Source organism: Oncorhynchus nerka, linkage group LG15 (assembly GCF_034236695.1).
Source record: "Oncorhynchus nerka isolate Pitt River linkage group LG15, Oner_Uvic_2.0, whole genome shotgun sequence".
NCBI lineage: Eukaryota > Metazoa > Chordata > Actinopteri > Salmoniformes > Salmonidae > Oncorhynchus > Oncorhynchus nerka.
Window position 1 is genome coordinate 41,016,564 of NC_088410.1, and position 19,337 is coordinate 41,035,900.

At 40.1% G+C, this 19,337-nt stretch overlaps 1 protein-coding gene across 5 annotated transcripts in view; it reads left to right on the forward strand.

The window, feature by feature from the left end:
- The first annotated feature begins 248 nt into the window (after positions 1-248).
- The window catches only part of slc8a1a (solute carrier family 8 member 1a), a 49,143-nt gene continuing 30,054 nt past the window's right edge, over positions 249-19,337 (forward strand). For 3 of the 5 annotated variants that reach the window (XM_029682293.2, XM_029682297.2, XM_029682298.2), the window contains exons 1-2: positions 249-373; positions 8,854-10,706. In XM_029682293.2, the coding sequence (XP_029538153.1) occupies positions 8,893-10,706 (1,814 nt within the window). In that variant the 5' untranslated portion in view covers positions 249-373; positions 8,854-8,892. The other 2 variants (XM_029682296.2, XM_029682294.2) reach the window with 2 other exon arrangements.

Sequence of the window (19,337 nt, forward strand, 5' to 3'; positions counted from 1 at the left end):
TTATCCACCACATTCCTCCACTGGTGGGTGAGTTCTACATTGTCTAAAAAGTACCCACCATCCAAATTACCCACCATCCAAACCCTTTATCTCCCATGTGTCGGTGGCGACAAAGAGCTTCCAGATAGCCGGCCTACTCCAGAAGCCCAGAGTGACAGGCTCTATCAGCAGAGTCCTTGTATGGCCATGGATCGGGCTGAGGGGGACGATAAGCAGCAGCCAGCCCAGCTATGCGGCCCATGTTTAGAGAGACACCTTGGGACCGGGCATCCGCGGGAACAGTCTGTTTCTGTTCAATTTAGAGTGGTTATCGCACACCGTTCTTCCCGCTAGGCAGTACGTCTTTTTCTCAGCTCCATTGGGACTAACAGAGGTGAGTAGAGGGGTTTTTGTTCGGTTGGTCATCTCGTTCATCTTTGACAAATTGGAAATGTATTTGTCACCAATGGAGTTTTTTCAAACATGGTGAGATGTTTGGCTTTGTTTTTTTGACTGTGTGAGGTGCATGGATGGTTGAACTTCCATGAATGTCGGTCACCTTGGAAATAATGATGGTGCAGTTGACTAGCAGATGGGGAATCATCATGTATCATCATAATTCTATGTTTTTGCATGATTGTTTTAGTGATATGATTGTCTTGTTTACGGCAGTGAGTATTTCCATTATAATATGGATTATGGGAGATTCAAATATTACATTAGCAAACCATACGATATTGATTTTCAACCCTTGTATCCAATTGGTGGCAGAAGCACCTGAACAAAAGTCCTCTACATTCAGTGAGAAATTGGACTTCCAGGCAAAGGGGGTCAGATAAATCTTCATTCAGACTTAATTAACTGGTGCAGCTCATGGAGCGGGGAAGTTAGACCACGAATAATTACAAGAACATAAATAAAATATAAATCCATGACATACATTTTATATGACATTTAAAGAGATAGTTCTCCCAATTTACAAATGTGTATGTTTGCTCCTTTACCCAGAAATCAGATTATGGACAAGGAGGGCCTGCAATCCACACTTTTGTTTGGTTGAACTTTTGACTGCCACCAACAGCGATGGGACAAGACTGTAACTACCAATTGGATACCACGAAATTGGGGAGAAAAATGGGTATAAAAATAGAAATAGAAATAAGTGAATATTAGCATTTTCTTACCGAAATGTAAGTTGATGTCCCACAGTTAACATAATTAAAATGGCATGCAGTTAACAGACCCGGATACCCGGATGCTACGCTTTTGTCCTCCCAGTTTTTGATTGTCTAACGTAATGTAATGTGCTGCCTATACTCTGAAACTAGGAGAACATGAATATACAGTCGCTGAAAGTGTACACAACCCTCACACAGTCTTCACATTTTGCCACCTTAAATTTAAATCTAAGAAAGGATTCAATTCAAAATTTTCCCCTATCGATCTACACAAGCTACTCAAAATGTTCAAAGTGAAAGACGAATTTTAGATTTGTATTATTTATTATTAAGTTGCATTGACTGCGTATGTCTTCAGATCCCTTTAGGTGGAAGAACCTTAGGCAGCCATTACAGCTGGGAATCATTTTGAATAAGGTTCTACCAACCTTGCACAACTCTTAGGGCAACATAATGGGCATTTGCAAAGTATTCAGATGCCTTTACTTTTCCCACATTTTGTTACATTAGTCCTATTCTAAAATGGATTAGAAACATTTATTAATCCTCATCAATCTACACACAATACCCCATAATGACAAAGTGAAAACAGTCTTTAGATTCCTACATTTTTTACAGTTTTTTATTAAGAAATACCTTATTTACTTAGGTATGTATTCAGGCCCTTTGCTGTGAGACTCGGAATTGAGCTCATGTGCATTCTGATTTCATTCATCATCCTTGAGATCTTTCTGCAACTTCCTATGAGTCCACCTGTGATAAATTCAATTGATTGGACATGATTTGTAAAGGCACTCACCTGTCTATATAAGGTCCCACAATTTACAGTGCATGTCAGAGCAAAAACCAAGCCATAAGGTTGAAGCATGGTGGTGGCAGTGTTTTTTCAGCGTCAGGGAGTTCGAGCCTAGTCAGGACTGAGGGAAAGATGAATGGAGAAAAGTACAGAGAGATCCTTGATGAAAACCTGATCCAGAGCACTCAGGACCTCAGACAGTATTGTGTGTAGATTGATGAGGGGAAAAAAACAATTTAATCTATTTTAAAATCGGAATACTTTCCGAATGCACTGTATATCAATTGATTTTGTTAAAATTGCTCAAGCTCAGTAATTTGGGTGGGAATCATTGATAGACAACAATCTTGTCTCTGATTTTCAAGCAGATTTCAATCAGGACCGAGACTGGACCATTCAGGAACACCTATTGGAAAGACATTCTGGTGTGTCTTTGGCATTAACATTTGTGCTGAAATTGTCCCGCTGAAAATAAAACTCTGTCCCTGTGTTAGGTTTTCAGAAGACCACGGCGGGTTTTCCTCTAAACTCCCCAGTCCCTGCTGGTGCCAAGCATACCCATAACATGATGCTGCCACCACAATGCTTGAAAATACAGAGGATCAACAACATTGCATTGTATTTTTGTTTTAAAAAAGGAGAAAGAATAGTGTTGAAGCCCATGGGCCTGTTATTATGATTTTTGAGCAGATGGATCATCATTTGACTAATAGTCTGCAGTAACATTTTACAGACACCGGTCCCAAAGTAGTTTAGTGGAACGTCCCATCAAACAATAAATGCATACACATATATGGGATGGTGTGGAGAAATGCTATGGGAGTGATTTCTGTTCCCAATCCATACTTGGCCTTACAAATGTGTACACTCTACCGTCCAAACCTAACTTTCATTCAATTAAGCAGCAAACTATCCATGAAAGCTTGCATTCCTACTATATCAATACCTACTTTAGATATATTGTGACTGCTTATCACATCTTTCACTTAGTATGTGTCATACGACGAAGCAAATGACTGTTTAAGGACTAAGGGAGTACAAGCAAAGACTGGCCAAGTGCCTGTAAGCCAAAATAACCCTTTAAGCAAAAATAACTGATAGTAAAATCATGAATGACTAACTATCTGACTGACGTTCAATAAAGTGTGTCCAGTCTGCGTGAGCCAAGAGCAAAAACATGACTGACTCAACTGTGAGTTCACCTCAACTCTCCCTCTCGCTCGATGATGAAGTTATTTGAGGTGAAAGCTTCCCAGCCCTACAATATCCGTCATTCAAACTCCACTGACTCAGAATGGAGTCAGGTTCAACTGCAGGCTGTGTCTCTGCCAAGGGACTTGCATCTACATTGTTTCAAAAGGAAACAAATCACGCACTGCGCATTTGATGAAACTGTGAAGGAAGCACTCTCGCCTCTCCCATAAGGTGAAATTCTTTCCAAGTCAAAGCTTCAAATAATGAAAGGTAGTCACTGTGTAACCTAATGTAGTAGGCGTAGAAAGAAGCCTGAGCAGAGGTCCCACTTCCATTTTTCAGGGGAAACGGAAGTTAGGTTGAAAATATTGTATCCCTGAAAACCGAATGTTTGCGTTTTCTGGTGACTCTGTAATAGGCTAGTGTAGTGCATTTGGAGCAGCATGGGCTAATTCAAAAAGTGACTGTTGCAGCATCATCTGACATATTATTCATATCTGTCAGCTGGTAAGCTAGCCTTCTACCGGAGGCCTGGAGATAGAGTGGGCTAACAAGGGGGGACAAAAGATGTCAGAGAGCTCAGCATTGGGTAACTTGACCTGACATGGCATTGCAGTGATTCAAGATTACAAGCAGGAGCAGAAACTCTTTTCTTTAGTGAGTTATAATTGACCTCAGCTTATCTGACAGGCTGGTCTCATAGACTCGACGTAAGATAGTAAACGGAAATTGGGAACACGCAAATTAGTATGATATGTTATGTTTGGTGGGGTTACATAACACATAGAAACCAAGAACCAAAACTGAAAGGAGGGTGGTTGGTCAGGTGGATAGGTAGGTGTATAATGAGAACATCTAGCAACCCAAGGGTTGTGTGTTTGAATCTCATCATGGACAATTTTAGCTAATTAGCAACTTTGCAACAACTTACTACTTTTTAGCTACTTTTTAACTACTTGGCATGTTATCTAACCCTTCCCCTATCCCTTAAGCTAACTCTTAGAGATATACATATTTCCCTTTCAAGACAATTTGATAAGTATCTAGATACATGGGGTTAAATACTATACAGGAATGATACATTTTAGTTTGAAATTATTCAGTGTGATTCAGTTTGATTAGAGGAATAACGCAAATGTCTAGCAACCCAAAGGTTCTGTGTTTGAATCCCATCACGGACAACTTTAGCATTTTAGCTAATTAGCAACTTTGCAACTACTTACTACTTTTTAGCTACTTTGCAACTACTTAGCATGTTAGCTAACCCTTCCCCTAATCCTAACCTTAACCCTTTATCCAAACTCCTAGGGTGTGAATCTTTCTCTTTCAAGACGATTCGATACGTATCTAAATACACAGCCTCCGATACGATACAGGAATGATAAGTTTTAGTTCGAAACGATTCAGTGCAATTTGGTTTGATTAGAGGAACGAATCGATGCGATTCGGTTCGATGAGATACGATTCGATGCACTAACATTTGTTGCATAAACACATTCATTTTCCATTCCAAATTCAAATCTGCTGTTCATGAGCTGGGTCTCTCTGAGATGGATCTGTCTAAGCTGACTTCTGTGTGTTGGTGTGCGTGTGTGCGTATCTATGGTGTATGTAGGCACCTAAGCTGAGTCACAAGGGAAACTAGGTATCTACCACCCCACTATCAGTGATCTGAAAGCATCCACTAATTAATTTGTAATTTTTGCAGATTCAAAGTGTTTTAAGAGCTAGTAATATATCAATATTTATCTTTAAAAATGAGCTATGATATAGCCAATGAATATATAGCACAACTTTGGATTTCAACCCCGTCTCATAATTTAACGATTTAGACCGTTTGGAAGTTTTGAAGGACTTGGAGCTTCTCTTCTTCTCCTGCTTCGACCATGCAGTGCGGGTAGCAAAAGTGATTGCTGTCTTTGTTATGAAATTATCAAATTTCCCCTGATTGTTTCAAGCAAAATTACCAAAACTATTCCTGATGGTGAACAACGAACAATGTAAATACAATCTAATGTAAGCCCCGATCAGCATACAGTATAGCCTACCTATAACAAGATGAAAGTTGTAGCTTAGGCTGGTAAAACACAATTTTCAACAGTGCATTTAATCAAAATAACCTACTGAATGACATTGATTGTCACTCAACTAATAAAGCCTAATAATGCGCAAGCCATTTTACAAACATTTGAATGCTGAAGTTAACACGCAGATGTGCAAGATCGAAAATAGGCCTACCTCTAGTTGGTCAGCGCATGAAGCTGCGCACAGCACGCAGTTTGAATATAGTAGGGTACTGATATTGCCTGGGGTTGTTTAGCATGCAAAATGACTGGAAAATCAATGACCATCAACATAATTACATGCTTAGTTCGACACTGAAGGAAAGGACACATATTTTTGGAAGGAAGTCTTTTGAGCAACAACCCTAACCTTAACCCCTAACTCCTAGCTAATGTTAGTGTTAGTCACCTAGCTAACGTTAGACACAGAATTTGTAACATATCATACGTATTGCAAATTCTTATTATATTGAATGAATTGCAATTCGTAACATATCATACGAAATAGATGAAGGACATCCACAAATGAATACATACCATACCAAATGTAACATACTAATTTGAGTGTCGTATTTTTTTTTTTGTTTATTATCTTACGTCTACCTCTGAGTCCAGGTTGCATTGGGGCTTCTCTGTAAATACTCAATGAAATAAATAGCTTGGGATCAGACTCCTGAATTGTCCAAATGGGTAAAAAAAAAAAAAAAACGTAGGCCTATATCCTGTCAAACATAACAATATTGCAGTTGGATAAGGATCCTACCATTTTTTTCAATTTTTGCCTAAATTGATATACCCAAATCTAAAGCTGCTTGTAGCTCAGGCATTGAAGCAAGGATATGCATATTCTTGATACCATTTGAAAGGAAACAAACGTTGAAGTTTGTGGAAATGTGAAAATAATGTAGGAGAATATAACACATTAGATCTGGTAAAAGAAAATACAAAGAAAAAAACAGCTGTTAATATTTTTTTTTACCATCATCTTTGAAATGCAAGAGAAAGGCCATAATGTATCATTCCAGCCCAGGCACAATTTAGATTTTGGCCACTAGATGGCAGTAGTGTATGTGCACAGTTTTAGACTGATCCAATGAACCGTTGCATTTCTGTTCAAAATGATGTATCAAGACTTCCCAAAATGTGTAATTGGTTGATGAATAACTTTTCAAGTTCATAACTGTGCACTCTCCTCAAACAATAGCATGGTATTATTTCACTGTAATAGCTACTGTAAATTGGACAGTGCAATTAGATTAACAAGAATTTAAGCTTTCTGCCAATATCAGATATGTCTATGTCCTGGGATATTTCCTTGTTACTTACAACCTCATGCTAATCGCATTAGCCTACGTTAGCTCAACTGTCCCGTGGGGGATCCACTGATCCTGAAGAAGTGTTAAATATCTCTTGTATAAAGGATATTTAAAAAAAATAGCATTATGGCTAAACAAAATAGAGCATATCTAGGTTTGTATTAGGCCTAGGTTGCATTAACCTCCAATACTATATTAATATTGTGCCAATAATGTAGTTTCCTCAAGTAAGTGCTTCTAAAATACATGAGATGAAGATACAGTACTGATTTGTTCAAACTTGATTCATGTTCAAGTTTTGGTTAGATATATTGAAACTAATCCTAAAATAAACTGTTAGAAGAAAATGCATTATTTTTTCTCAAGACAGCAAATCAAATAATATATGGAAATGAATTCCCCCATTGCTTTGCATCAGTATCGAAAAAACATTATTACATCACTTGGGAGATGAGAGCATGTACATTAAAACCAGGATGAGAGAAGAGAGGGGGGGGGGAGACAGAGCAAGAGAGTGAGAGAGAGCAGTCCCGAGGAAGCGCGCGTTGAGAGCCCATGATTGTCTCTAGTCGGCTATCTACAGTGTGGCAGAACATTTCGATTTTTGGGGTACGAAGGGTTTACCTATACAACAATTCAAGATTGATTGACGATGGCGCAACTTACATCATTGTTTTATAAAGGGTTGGAAATTGAGGATTTCTCAAGTACTTCTGTATCCTTTCTTCAACCTCAAATTATTTTTGAGTAGTTTAGAAATTCCGTTCCCCATTACGTGGATTAAAACGGTAGGCTAGCATTCTGGGCAACTACTGTCACTTGAAATGTTACACATTTTTGTAGGCTACTTTATCAGCTAGTTGTCTTTAAATCTTACCTGTAAAGAACATGTGAATGGATGTACTGTAAATTGCGGACTAGATTGCTGTCAGCTGTCATTTTCTGATACTGTATCTTTGTGATTTCATGTTGCAAATGAGAATCATGTAATTAGGACAAATGTTGCCTAGCCTTTCTCAAAAGAATAACCTATGTAAAAGAAAGATAAGACTATGAAATACATTTTACTATCACCAGCTTAAGCCAGCCCTAGCCTTCTGGGGGCCCTAAACAAGATTGGGTTGGGGTGCCCCGACTTCGGGCAAACATTTTATTGACTCCCCTCTTGATGGTGGAGAGAACGTTTTTTGTTTTTAAATTCATTTCCTGCAATTCTACACATTTTGTCATGGGGGTAAATAAAATGTTTCAGTTTTAAAGCAAGTTCTCTGCAATTCTACACATTTTACCATGGGGCAAAGAGAAAACTTTGCCATTTTACACCAAATTTCCTGCAATTTTACACATTCTGTAATGACTTTGCAATGTTAGTATGATATCTGAGGGAGAATGACTAACAAACTCAATGTGGCCCCCATGGATGTCAGAGCCCCTGGACACATGCCCTGTGTGCCCAGTCGGGATTCGGCATGATTACTATAAGTTTGGATGTCTGGCTAGACTAACTGCCAATCTAAAAATATTTTGCTGACATGGCTAATTGAGTGACTGTCAGTGACTGACATAACAAGAGAAAAACTGCTGACGTACCACCAAATTTCGAAGTTGCACCTGGTGTATTCTACTGTTCTTACTCTCAATAGTAAGTTAGACCCCAACTGAGTAACAAAAACATATATAATATGTCAATCAGAACTAGACGTTGAATTGGTTTGAATCCCCGAGCCGACTAGGGGAAAAATCTGTCAATGTCTCCTTGAGCAAGGCACTTAACCCTAATTTGGCAGTATGTCAAGAGGACAATGTAAGAGAAATGTAATCATTGGTGTCATTTTCCCATCTAAACCAGTTATTCAAATGATACAATGCAGGTGATCACTCTCTAAGTAACACACACACACACATACACACACACACACACACACACACACACACACACACACACACACACATACACACACACACACACTCAGAGAGAGAAGTGTGTGGTACACTTGTGTGGTTGTCTGGTTAAACCAGTGTTATTTTCTTGATATTATTTAGGAAGTGTTTCCCCAACCAGGTTAGCCAGATCCCCCTCCTAACCTGGTAGCTAGCCCAGAGAACACCTGAAGCACCCCCACATCTGACAGAGAGAATCATTTAGCTTCAATTGGCTTCAATACTGAATGTGTGATGTGTGCATTGGAGGCGGCTCTGTGGGATGTTGCTTTATATCTACTGTAACTTAGGGAAACACTGGAGTTAGGAATATTGTCATTTGTCATTTTTCAAATTTGAACAGTTTTTGGTAGTTCTGTTCTCATCTATCCCTTTTTTTTGCATAGGTGAAAGGAAGAGTTGGCGCATAACACCTCGTCAGAATCATGGGTCAAACTGGGACATCATCTTTCCTCTTTTGCACTCTTCAACTCACAGTGTTGTTGGCAGTTTTTTCATCTGAAATTACATTTGTTACAGCGGTGAATTCAAACCCAAGCCTCGGAACAAACTCTTCCATTGGCAACCAGACTAACAAGAAGTGTGATTCAGTGGGTACTGAATGCAAAGTGGGTGTCATTCTGCCCATATGGTTACCAGAGAACCCATCCTTTGGAGATAAACTGGCAAGAGCCACAGTTTACTTTGTGGCCTTGTTTTACATGTTCCTGGGGGTCTCTATCATTGCGGATCGCTTCATGGCATCCATCGAGGTAATTACATCACAAGAGAGGGAGATCACCATCAAGAAACCAAATGGTGAAAAAGTGACAACCACTGTGCATGTATGGAACGAGACAGTGTCCAACCTGACCCTTATGGCCCTGGGTTCCTCCGCCCCGGAGATCCTACTGTCCGTCGTTGAGGTGTGCGGTCACAACTTTGACGCAGGTGATCTGGGCCCGAACACCATCGTTGGTAGTGCTGCCTTCAACATGTTCGTTATCATTGGATTCTGTGTTTCTGTCATTCCCGATGGAGAGCACCGGAAAGTCAAACATTTGAGGGTATTTTTTGTTACCGCCACCTGGAGTATATTCGCGTACACATGGCTTTATCTCATCTTGGCTGTCATCTCACCGGGCATCGTACAGGTGTGGGAGGGCCTTGTCACACTGTTTTTTTTCCCGTTGTGTGTCGGGATGGCTTACGTTGCGGATCGCAGACTTCTTGTCTATAAGTACATGTACAAGCGCTACCGCGCAGGGAAGCGAAGGGGGGTGATCATTGAGACGGAAGGGGAGGCTCAACTTCCTTCAAAGATGGACATGGAAATGGATGGGAAAATGCTCAACTCAGAGGGCTTCATGGACGTAGCGATGGGTTTTGATGAGAAGGACCTGGATGAGGAGGAGGCCAGGAAGGAAATGGCCCGGATCCTGAAGGAACTGAAGCAGAAGCATCCAGAGAAGGAGACGGAGCAGCTGATAGAACTCGCCAACTACCAGGTATTGACACAGCAGCAAAAGAGTCGCGCCTTCTACCGATGCCAGGCTACCAGGATCATGACGGGAGCAGGGAATGTACTGAAGAAGCATGCAGCAGACCAAGCCAGGAAAGCTGTTGGTGCATACGAGATCCGCTCCGAAGTTTCGGAGAATGACTTTTCGTCAAAGATCTTCTTTGACCCCTGTACATACCAGTGCTTGGAGAACTGCGGTACAGTGGCCTTGAATGTAGTACGCCTTGGTGGGGACTTGACTAACGCTGTTTCAGTGGAATACCGTACCGAAGACGGCACAGCCAATGCCGGCTCGGACTACCAGTTCACTGAGGGCGTTGTGGTGTTCAAACCTGGTGAGACTGAGAAGGAGATCCGGATAGACATCATTGACGATGACATCTTTGAGGAGGATGAGCATTTTCTGGTCCACCTTAGCAATGTGAAGGTCATATCCGAGGGCACTGGCTACGGACAACCAAGGGCTAATCACGTGGACACTTTGGCGGGCCTTGGCCTGCCCTGCTCAGCCACTGTGACTATCTTTGACGATGACCATGCCGGGATCTTTACTTTTGAAGAACCGGTAATGACCGTGAGCGAGAGTATCGGCATGATGGAAGTAAAGGTTCTTCGTACCTCAGGAGCGCGGGGACTAGTGGTCGTACCCTACAAGACCATTGAGGGTACAGCAAAAGGAGGGGGAGAAGACTTTGAAGATATGCACGGAGCGCTGGAATTCCAGAACGATGAGATCTTGTAAGTTACATACTTGCTTTTAACGTTGTCATGTTTGTATTGTTGTCATGTAAATGAGGTGAGGCCCACAGCACATTGACGTTCAATTTGGACAAATTTTATGTCTAAGTTATGCCAATGTCCCTGTTTCTAGTTTGTCCCACAGAAGCAGCTTTCTGTCTCAAAAAGAAAATAGTTGTATTGTTATCGACTAGCACTAAGAGACTTTCCACTGGGCACAGATGTCAACTTATTTTTAAAATTTACACTTGGTTTAGTTGTCAGCTAATGTGAATTTAATGTGAAATCAACAAAAATGTCATCATGTCATTGGATTTGGGTTTAAAGTTCTGTAAAAAAAATATGAAATTCCGATAAGTTGATGACGTTTTGCAAATCCAATCAGTTTTCACATTGATTCAACGTCATTTTTTTTGTTTATGACATGTAAACAAAGTTAATTCAACCAGTTTTTGCACAGTGGGTTGTACTTTGTATGGCCTGTTGACCTCGTCATTAGTATCCATTCATCTCAATGTGCTGTCCATTCCTATTGTTGTTTTAATCTATTGTCTTAGGTTACATTTTCTCAGGGGATGTAAGTGTCTCTGGGGTTCAGGAAGGAATCCTGTCTTAAGTTTCTATCTGTCCACTGTACTTCATCCTTTATGCTTCACTGTCTTGTGTTCTTTTTCTCTCAGCTTTGCCCTCACTGCCCCTATTGTTTTAATCCTTCATGTGAGCATTCGATTGACTGCCTGACTAGCGCCTGTCTACAAATCTACCAATTAGTGTTTTGCATACCGTATGTAGAGATACTGTGGACTGTAATAGTATTGCAGAACTGGCTTCATTTCATTTCAGTTAAATGGGTTTTTCTGCAATTTCTCCTCCACTTTCGCTCAACACCAGTTGGATATTTTTTGACTTGTAGTGCTTCATCGTAGAACATACTGAACAATTGAGAGTATTCAAGTGTACCAAATACCGTGGTGTATCTCACTGAAGACGGGACTTGATGACTCACTGGTGCTGGAAAAAAAGAGAGAAAACGCATCAATAAATCATAATTGTGATGCTAATGATAATGATACATTAGCATGTAGCATGAATAGACCTGAAACCCCACCTCTTTCAGGAATACCTAGGATAGGATAAAGTAATCCTTCTCACCCCCCCCTTAAAAGATTTAGATGCACTATTGTAAAGTGGCTGTTCCACTGGATGTCTTAAGGTGAACGCACCAATTTGTAAGTCGCTCTGGATAAGAGCGTCTGCTAAATGACTTAAATGTAAATGTAAATGTAATGAATAGATTAGGTATGGAATATGTTGGAGCCCAGAGGCAGCAGCTGTTCTTTGGCTGTTCATTTTGTGTATGCGATGTAAAAACAGTGGAATACCTTCCTGATAAAGATAAAACAAATATATAAACACTAACAGGTGTATCAAAATATGTAATTGACTCTAAACAGTTGGCAAACAGTTACTATTTATGAAGAGCTCCCAACAACTACTAAACTAATTTTACTATGTTATAGGTTCCAGAGAGATACGAGTAGAGAGTCATGAACATAAAACAGTAGGACTCCTACATGTTCACTCCACATGTAGTTTACATTCTAGCTAAAATCATTTGGATCTTGAATTGCTCCGCAGTCTATCCTGTTTTATTTAAACTCAAAACAAACTCCTCAAAACAAACGACCGCCGAGTGCTGCCCGAACAGGGAGAGGGGCCACCTTCGGTGGAAGTCGTGACAAATGCAGCTGCCATCGATACAGATTTTCCATATCAGTGTGTCCATCATTTATAGGAACCCACCAGAATAGAATGTGAGTAAGGCCTTTTTGCCCTTTTTCAATGGGAAATCCAGCAACACTTTTATCACTCCCCTCTTCAAACTGGAACTCCCGTAAATGATATACTGGTATAGTCAGGTATACTGTACATAACTAAAATAGCAGTTGGGCCAGACATTTTCCATGGATTGTGGGGTAACACATGTATTCCATCGAGGATAATCATTGCCAGTTTGAGGATAGCACCAAATGGAAAAGGCCCTGTGCTTGTTTTAAGTTTGAAGACATCCACACATTTATACAGAGGCACACGGATCGCTTTGAAGTGAGCAGTGTAAATCTCCTCAGCAAGCTTTGCATAGAGAAGCAGCACCATATATAGACAAGGCAGCAGCCTCTGTTGGGAAGTCGGTTCTTAAGTTATCATTTGGAAAATGTATTAACGTTGGCATTGACACATTTGAGAGGATGCAGTTGCAGGTTATTTCCAAATCTATTTTAAGATGCGTGCAATGTCCGTTGGAATGTAAACATTTATTTATGTTTCTGCGCATATCATTCACTTATGCTACAGACAGAATATGATTGATAGTAATTCCATTTTTCACTGAAGCAAGAGGCCTGGTTACTCTCAATCATACTGTATCCAGGTAAGGGGAGTTGATTAGTCAAAGATGATCTAGTTATATCGTTACAAGAAGTTACACGGTCAGGACCATGTTCTTTTGTTTTGCTAGTAGGAGCAAGTGTTAGTTGTTGTGATGATATTGGTAGACATTAATGTGTACTAAGGGCTTCGCTTCTGACTGAGCCAGTATAGGTGTTAAAGAATCAGCACCAGGTACTCCGCCAAGGACCTTTCAGCCACCTTTGAAATGTCAAACTAACAATGTTCTACCAAGTACCCATTTCAGTTCAATTTCTACTGGATCTATTCTCACAAAATGTGGTTCGGTCCACTGTAAACTATACTGAATGACGACTATGCTGTAAATGTCCTTTTACATCACAATTTATTATAGCCAGAATGTGTCCTTTGTGTCCTACTGTCCTTATCAGACAAGATCATATCTGCTGCCCTCAACCGTAGAGAATGATGGTTCAACCATGCCTTTTTTTTGTTTTGACAAGACCCGCCCTCTGGTAATGTAGATATTATTAACTTTGCTGCCTACATGTAGTGAAATTAATGACTTTGCTTTGACTACACACATTGACAAGCATGAAACTTGACAGGGGGTTACTTTGGGCTTTAGGAGGAGGTACTATTTTAAACAACTAATTAAATCGTTTTTTTTTGCCTATGCTAATTTTGCCCTCTCGTCTCTGGCCTGCTCTCACATGAGGACAGACCTCGTGCTCCTCCTCAGACCACTGTCATGATCCAGGGCTAGCGTAGCTGCCCCCGCGGCCCAGTGGCGGCACTGGCCTGTGGATCACATGGCTGGGGGAGTGACGTGTTCCCTTGGGCTGCATGACAGCGGGGCTGTCACCACCGCTTCATCAGACAAGCAACAGACAGAGGCAGGGGACCAAGGCACTTTGGACCACAGAGGAGCAAGAAGACCAAGGGTTCAAATCATGTTTGAAATCTTTCAAATGACTCCAAGCTGTGCTTGATTGAGCTTGCCTGGTGCAGGCTCAATCAAATGCTTAAAGTATTTGAACGATATCAAATGCTGTCCAAACCCAGGCCTATCCAAACCCAACCCCCTCAACCTCTGTCTATATACGCCTCACGTTTTCCCTTGCAGCCTTTGGATGTTTTTGAGGGGGTTGGTCAGTGCAGTGCAATGTCCCAATTTCTGGGGAGCTAAACACTTCAGGGGTGATGGACGTATTTGTGTCTTTGTTTTCTGCAGGCAAAAGAGGACCCTGTTGCCTGAAATGTTTATCAGGCTTTCTACATGGCTGAAATAATGTTTTTCAGGCCTCTAATTGGCTGAGACACAGAGACTGGGAGCAGATAATAGCAGACGTGTTACTTACAAAGCACAGTTTGATCAGTCACTATGGCCATCTCGTCTGTGCTGACGGATTCTCTTAGCGTTGTATCCGATTGTATACTTGGTGCAAAAACCGATCACACTTACGAACTTGGCTGCTGCTCAAGTAAGCACATCAATGAAGATGCCATGAAATAAACATACCATGTCATAGCAAAATACATTTACTTTCGTGGAAAGACACTCAATATAGGACACACATGCCCGATAGTCAGAAACAGCATAGTTACATTCTGCATCTCAGCCCCTTTGGGACACTCGGCTGCCTCTCTATCAAGTTACATATTTGTACACACAAGATTACAGTCTATAGGTTATGAATAGCTGTAAGAAAAACTGTGACAAGTGACAAATTGTAGAATTATTTTGACTTTTTTGGTAGCTTTGCTGATGTAATACCATAGGACTTCTTCCCACCAGAAGAGGGATACTTAACATTATGTACACTGCACATAGGGGAACCCATATCTCTTTGTAAATCAATTTAAATTCTGAGACCTCATGAACTCAAATGACATTTTCCATGCTTTAACAGGGAGGAATAAAGGACAAGGAAACCTTTCAGTAGGCTGCATTGTATATTTTGTGACGGAAGCAGCCATTAGCATTGCAAACTGCCTATCTTTGTGAAGCCGTCTTTGGTGTGTAATTTGAATTGTATGATTTACAAAGAGGAAATAGCTTATTGGGGCATTTAAGATGGTAAAATGTGACTACAAAAATGTCTTAAAAATCTTGGAATACGGTTTTCAAGCCTCCTATTCGGCATCTTTCGTACTCCTGCTTCCAGCCCTATGCATGAATAGCAAACATATAAAAAAATCTGTTATGTAAATTACTTTACAGACATAGTGTACATTTTTTTCAGTCTGCACGAAAATATTCTACCTAGTATTACATAGATATCAACAGAATAATGGGCGGCAGGAAGCCTAGCGGTTAGAGCTTTGGGCCAGTAACCGAAAGGTAGCTAGTTTGAATCCCAGAGCCGACAAGCGAAACATCGGTCAGCATTTTTCATAATGAATCTAGTTCTAGAGGCAGCTCTGCAGAGTGGTCACTAGCTGGCAAAGTCACAACATCTGATTCTAATTGTAACCACACTGCTAACCCTAACTGTTAACATTAAATGAAGACCAAAGAGCAAATGTTTGTTATCATTAATTTGTACATTATTCCCAATTTTGACTTTACAGCTGGCAGAAATCGCAGAAATCCCTCAGATCTGCATCCAGGGTAAGATTCATGACAATAAATATCAACCTGCAGAAAAATCTGTCAATATGCCGTTGAGCAAGGCACTTAACCCTAATTGCTTGAGGGTCACCGTTGATAATGGCAGACGCTGGCCATGACACCACTCTCGGAGGTGTTACCTCAGCTGGAGTTGAGATATGCGCATTTTGTATTTTGCCATCCTTTTACCAGGTAAAAAAAACACATTTCATTTCACACATGCTTATTAATACACGTGTACATGTGTGAAATAGGGCAAATAAGCATCCACCAAATTATTATTATTATTTTATAAGCCTCCCTCACTTTATGAGCTGTCTGCCTTCTTACTTACCGCAGTCTTCACGTTCACAAAATCTGCAAATGATTTCAAGACCACTGGCATAAGGATCTTATAGCAGGGCCAGAAATAGAAAATTAATGTGAGGCAGGAAAAACAAATTATATTCATGGTAGGGAAGGCAACTTATTGGTCTGCCGGCTCTTTTAGGCACCTAAAGAAAATGACTCCTGACAGAATCCAATGAGAGACAGACTGTAGCCTACTTTCTGCATGGAAGTATGATGTACTACTGTATGTGGTTGGAAGGTTATAATTGAGTAGGTCGCGAAGGAGTTGGTTAATAGAGTTCTTTCATTAGGGAGTTTTCCTCCTCGGTTACAGTCACTGATAGAGTGGAGTCGCTGAGTCAGGCCTTGTACAGTATTCTCCTCTAGTTAATCACAGATACTGCCGGTCCAGCTGGAGGGCTTGAATGTAAAGGCTAAGCTTAAGTGTATTGGGACTGCTACTCTGTTGTCAAGACTCGCTCTCAGTCTCCTTTTGTGTGGCTGGGTCTGAAGACTAGACTGTTACTGGTTGGTGTTAACTTTTTCCCTGTTAGAATTCTCCATAACAAGGTATGATAACATGGGAAGACCCAAATACACTGAAAGCAGAGCCAGGTAAAACCAGGGTTCCTAGTCTGATGTATGTGGCTCTTTGGAGGTTTTCCTCTGTCACCTCTTGGTGTGTCATATCTATTAAAGCCAGAAATGCATGGATGTGTACAAAAGCATCAGATCTTTAACTATTTAAAAAAGTGTTATTTCCTCTAAGAACCAGACCAAACACAGAAGGTGGGTTGCACCAACATGGTTTACATTTATCTAGGATTAGAGCTAATCTAGGTTTTGTAAATCTAGATTCATAATTAATCAGATATGTGTTGCACCACTTAATTTAAAATCTGGATCAGTAAATCTATGTTTTAAACTATGATTAGTGACATGTTACACAAATATAAGAGGTATTTTGTGAGTTGAAACGAAGTAGCTAGTCGATTTGACAAATGAGGCTACAAAGTTGCTGTTCCATGATAAAATAATAACAATGTAACGTTAGAACTACTGCAACTCCATCGTGAAAGGTTATCATGGGTTGGTTGATTTGAAATAAAATCTGTTAATTGCCAGTACTAGACAGGAAACTAATTTGTTACAGTAGTTTATAAACCAAGCTAGATAGCATAAAATATGATTTATTACTGTCATCATTTAACATTATTTTGCCATTTATTATTTGTCCGTTAGCCACCTGATCATGGCATTTAAAAAAGTTATAATTTCTCCACTTATGACAAAAAAACTATTGTCGGACCTGATAGAGGCCTATAAACCAGTTACACTGTTAGAGCTGAGGTGGTGTGCAATAGTAGGAAGACCACTTTATGCAGCTCACCCTGCACTATCAGCTCCAATGTAAATAACATGAGTAAGTCTACCTCCGATAAGCTTCCCAGTAAAGCATTAAAAACAATCAAGCAATGCAAAAACGTGCTACAAATAGCCCATATAACATATGTAGCCTAAGAAACAAGGTTCATTAAGTCAATAACTTGCTTGTAACAGATGACATTCATATTCTGACTATCTCTGAAACTCACTTAGATAATACCTTTGATGAGACAGTGGTAGCAATACATGGTTATAACATTTACCGAAAATACAGAAATGCCAACAGAGGCGGTGTTGCGGTCTATATAAAGAACCACATTCCTGTAACACTTAGAGACGATCTAACGTTAAATACTGTTGAAGTAATATGGCTACAGGTTCATCTGCCTCACCTAAAGCCCATTCTTGTGGGAAGCTGCTATAGACCACCAAGTGCTAACAGTCAGTATCTAGATAATGTGTGAAATGCTTGATAATGTATGTGATATCAACAGAGAAGTATATTTTCTGGGTGATTTAAATATTGACTGGCTATCATCAAGCTGCCCTCTCAAGAAAAAACATCAAACTGTATCCAGTGCCTGCAACCTGGTTCAGGTTAGTTACAAACAGCACATGAATTAAATCATTGATCACATCTTTACTAATGCTGCAGAATTTTTCTTTAAAGCAGTATCCAAACCCATAGGATATAGTGATCACGATATAATAGTCATATCTAGGAAAACCAAAGTTCCAAAGGCTGGGCCTATTATAGTGTATAGGATGTCATACAATACATTTTGTAGGGATTCATATGTTGATGATGTAAATAATATTTGCTGGTCTGTGGTGTGTAATGAGGAGCAACCAGACTTGACGCATTTTGTGGAACTAGTTATTCCAGTTACTAATAAGAACGCACCCATTAAGAAAATTACTGTAAAAACTGTTAAATCCCCTTGGATTGATGAGGAATTGAAGAATTGTATGGTTGAGAGGGATGAGGCAAAAATGTATGGCAATTAAGTCTGGCATCCCAACTGATTGGCAAACATACTGCAAATTAAGAAATCTAAACTACATAAAAATAAACAAACTATACTATGAAACAAAGATAAATTATATAAATAATGATAGTAAAAAGCTTTGGGGCACCTTAAATGACATTTTGGGAAAAAAGCCAACTCGGCTCATTCATTCATTGAATCAGATGGCTCATTCATCACAAAGCCCACTGATATTGCCAACTAGTTTAATTACTTTTTAATTGACAAGATAAGCAAACTTAGGGATGACATTCAAGCAACAAACGCTGACACATTAAAACAATTTTATTGTCTATCAACAATGACAAGCCACCGGGGTCTGACAATCTGCATGGAAATTTACTGAGGATAATAGCAGACGATATTGCCACTCCTATTTGCCACATCTTCCATTTAAGCCTACTAGAGAGTGTGTGCCCTCAGGCCTGGAGGGAAGCTAAAGTCATTCCACTACCCAAGAATAGTAATAGCCGACCAATCAGCCTGTTACCAACCCTTAGTAAACTTCTGGGAAAAAATGGTGTTTGACCAGATACAATGCTATTTCACAGTAGACAAATTGACAACAGAATTCCAGCATGCTTATAGGGTAGGACACTCAACAAGCACAGCACTTACACAATGACTGATGATTAGCCAGTGCAGCTTTTGACATTATCAATCATAGTCCGCTGCTGGAAAGACTTATGTGTTATGGCTTTACACCCCCTGCTATAATGTGGATAAAGAGTTACTTGTCTAACAGAACCCAGAGGGTGTTCTTTAATGGAAGTGTCTCAAATATAATCAAATTAGAATCAGGAATTCCCCAGGGTGGCTGTTTAGGTCCCTTGCTTTTTTCAATTTTTACTAACGACATGCCAC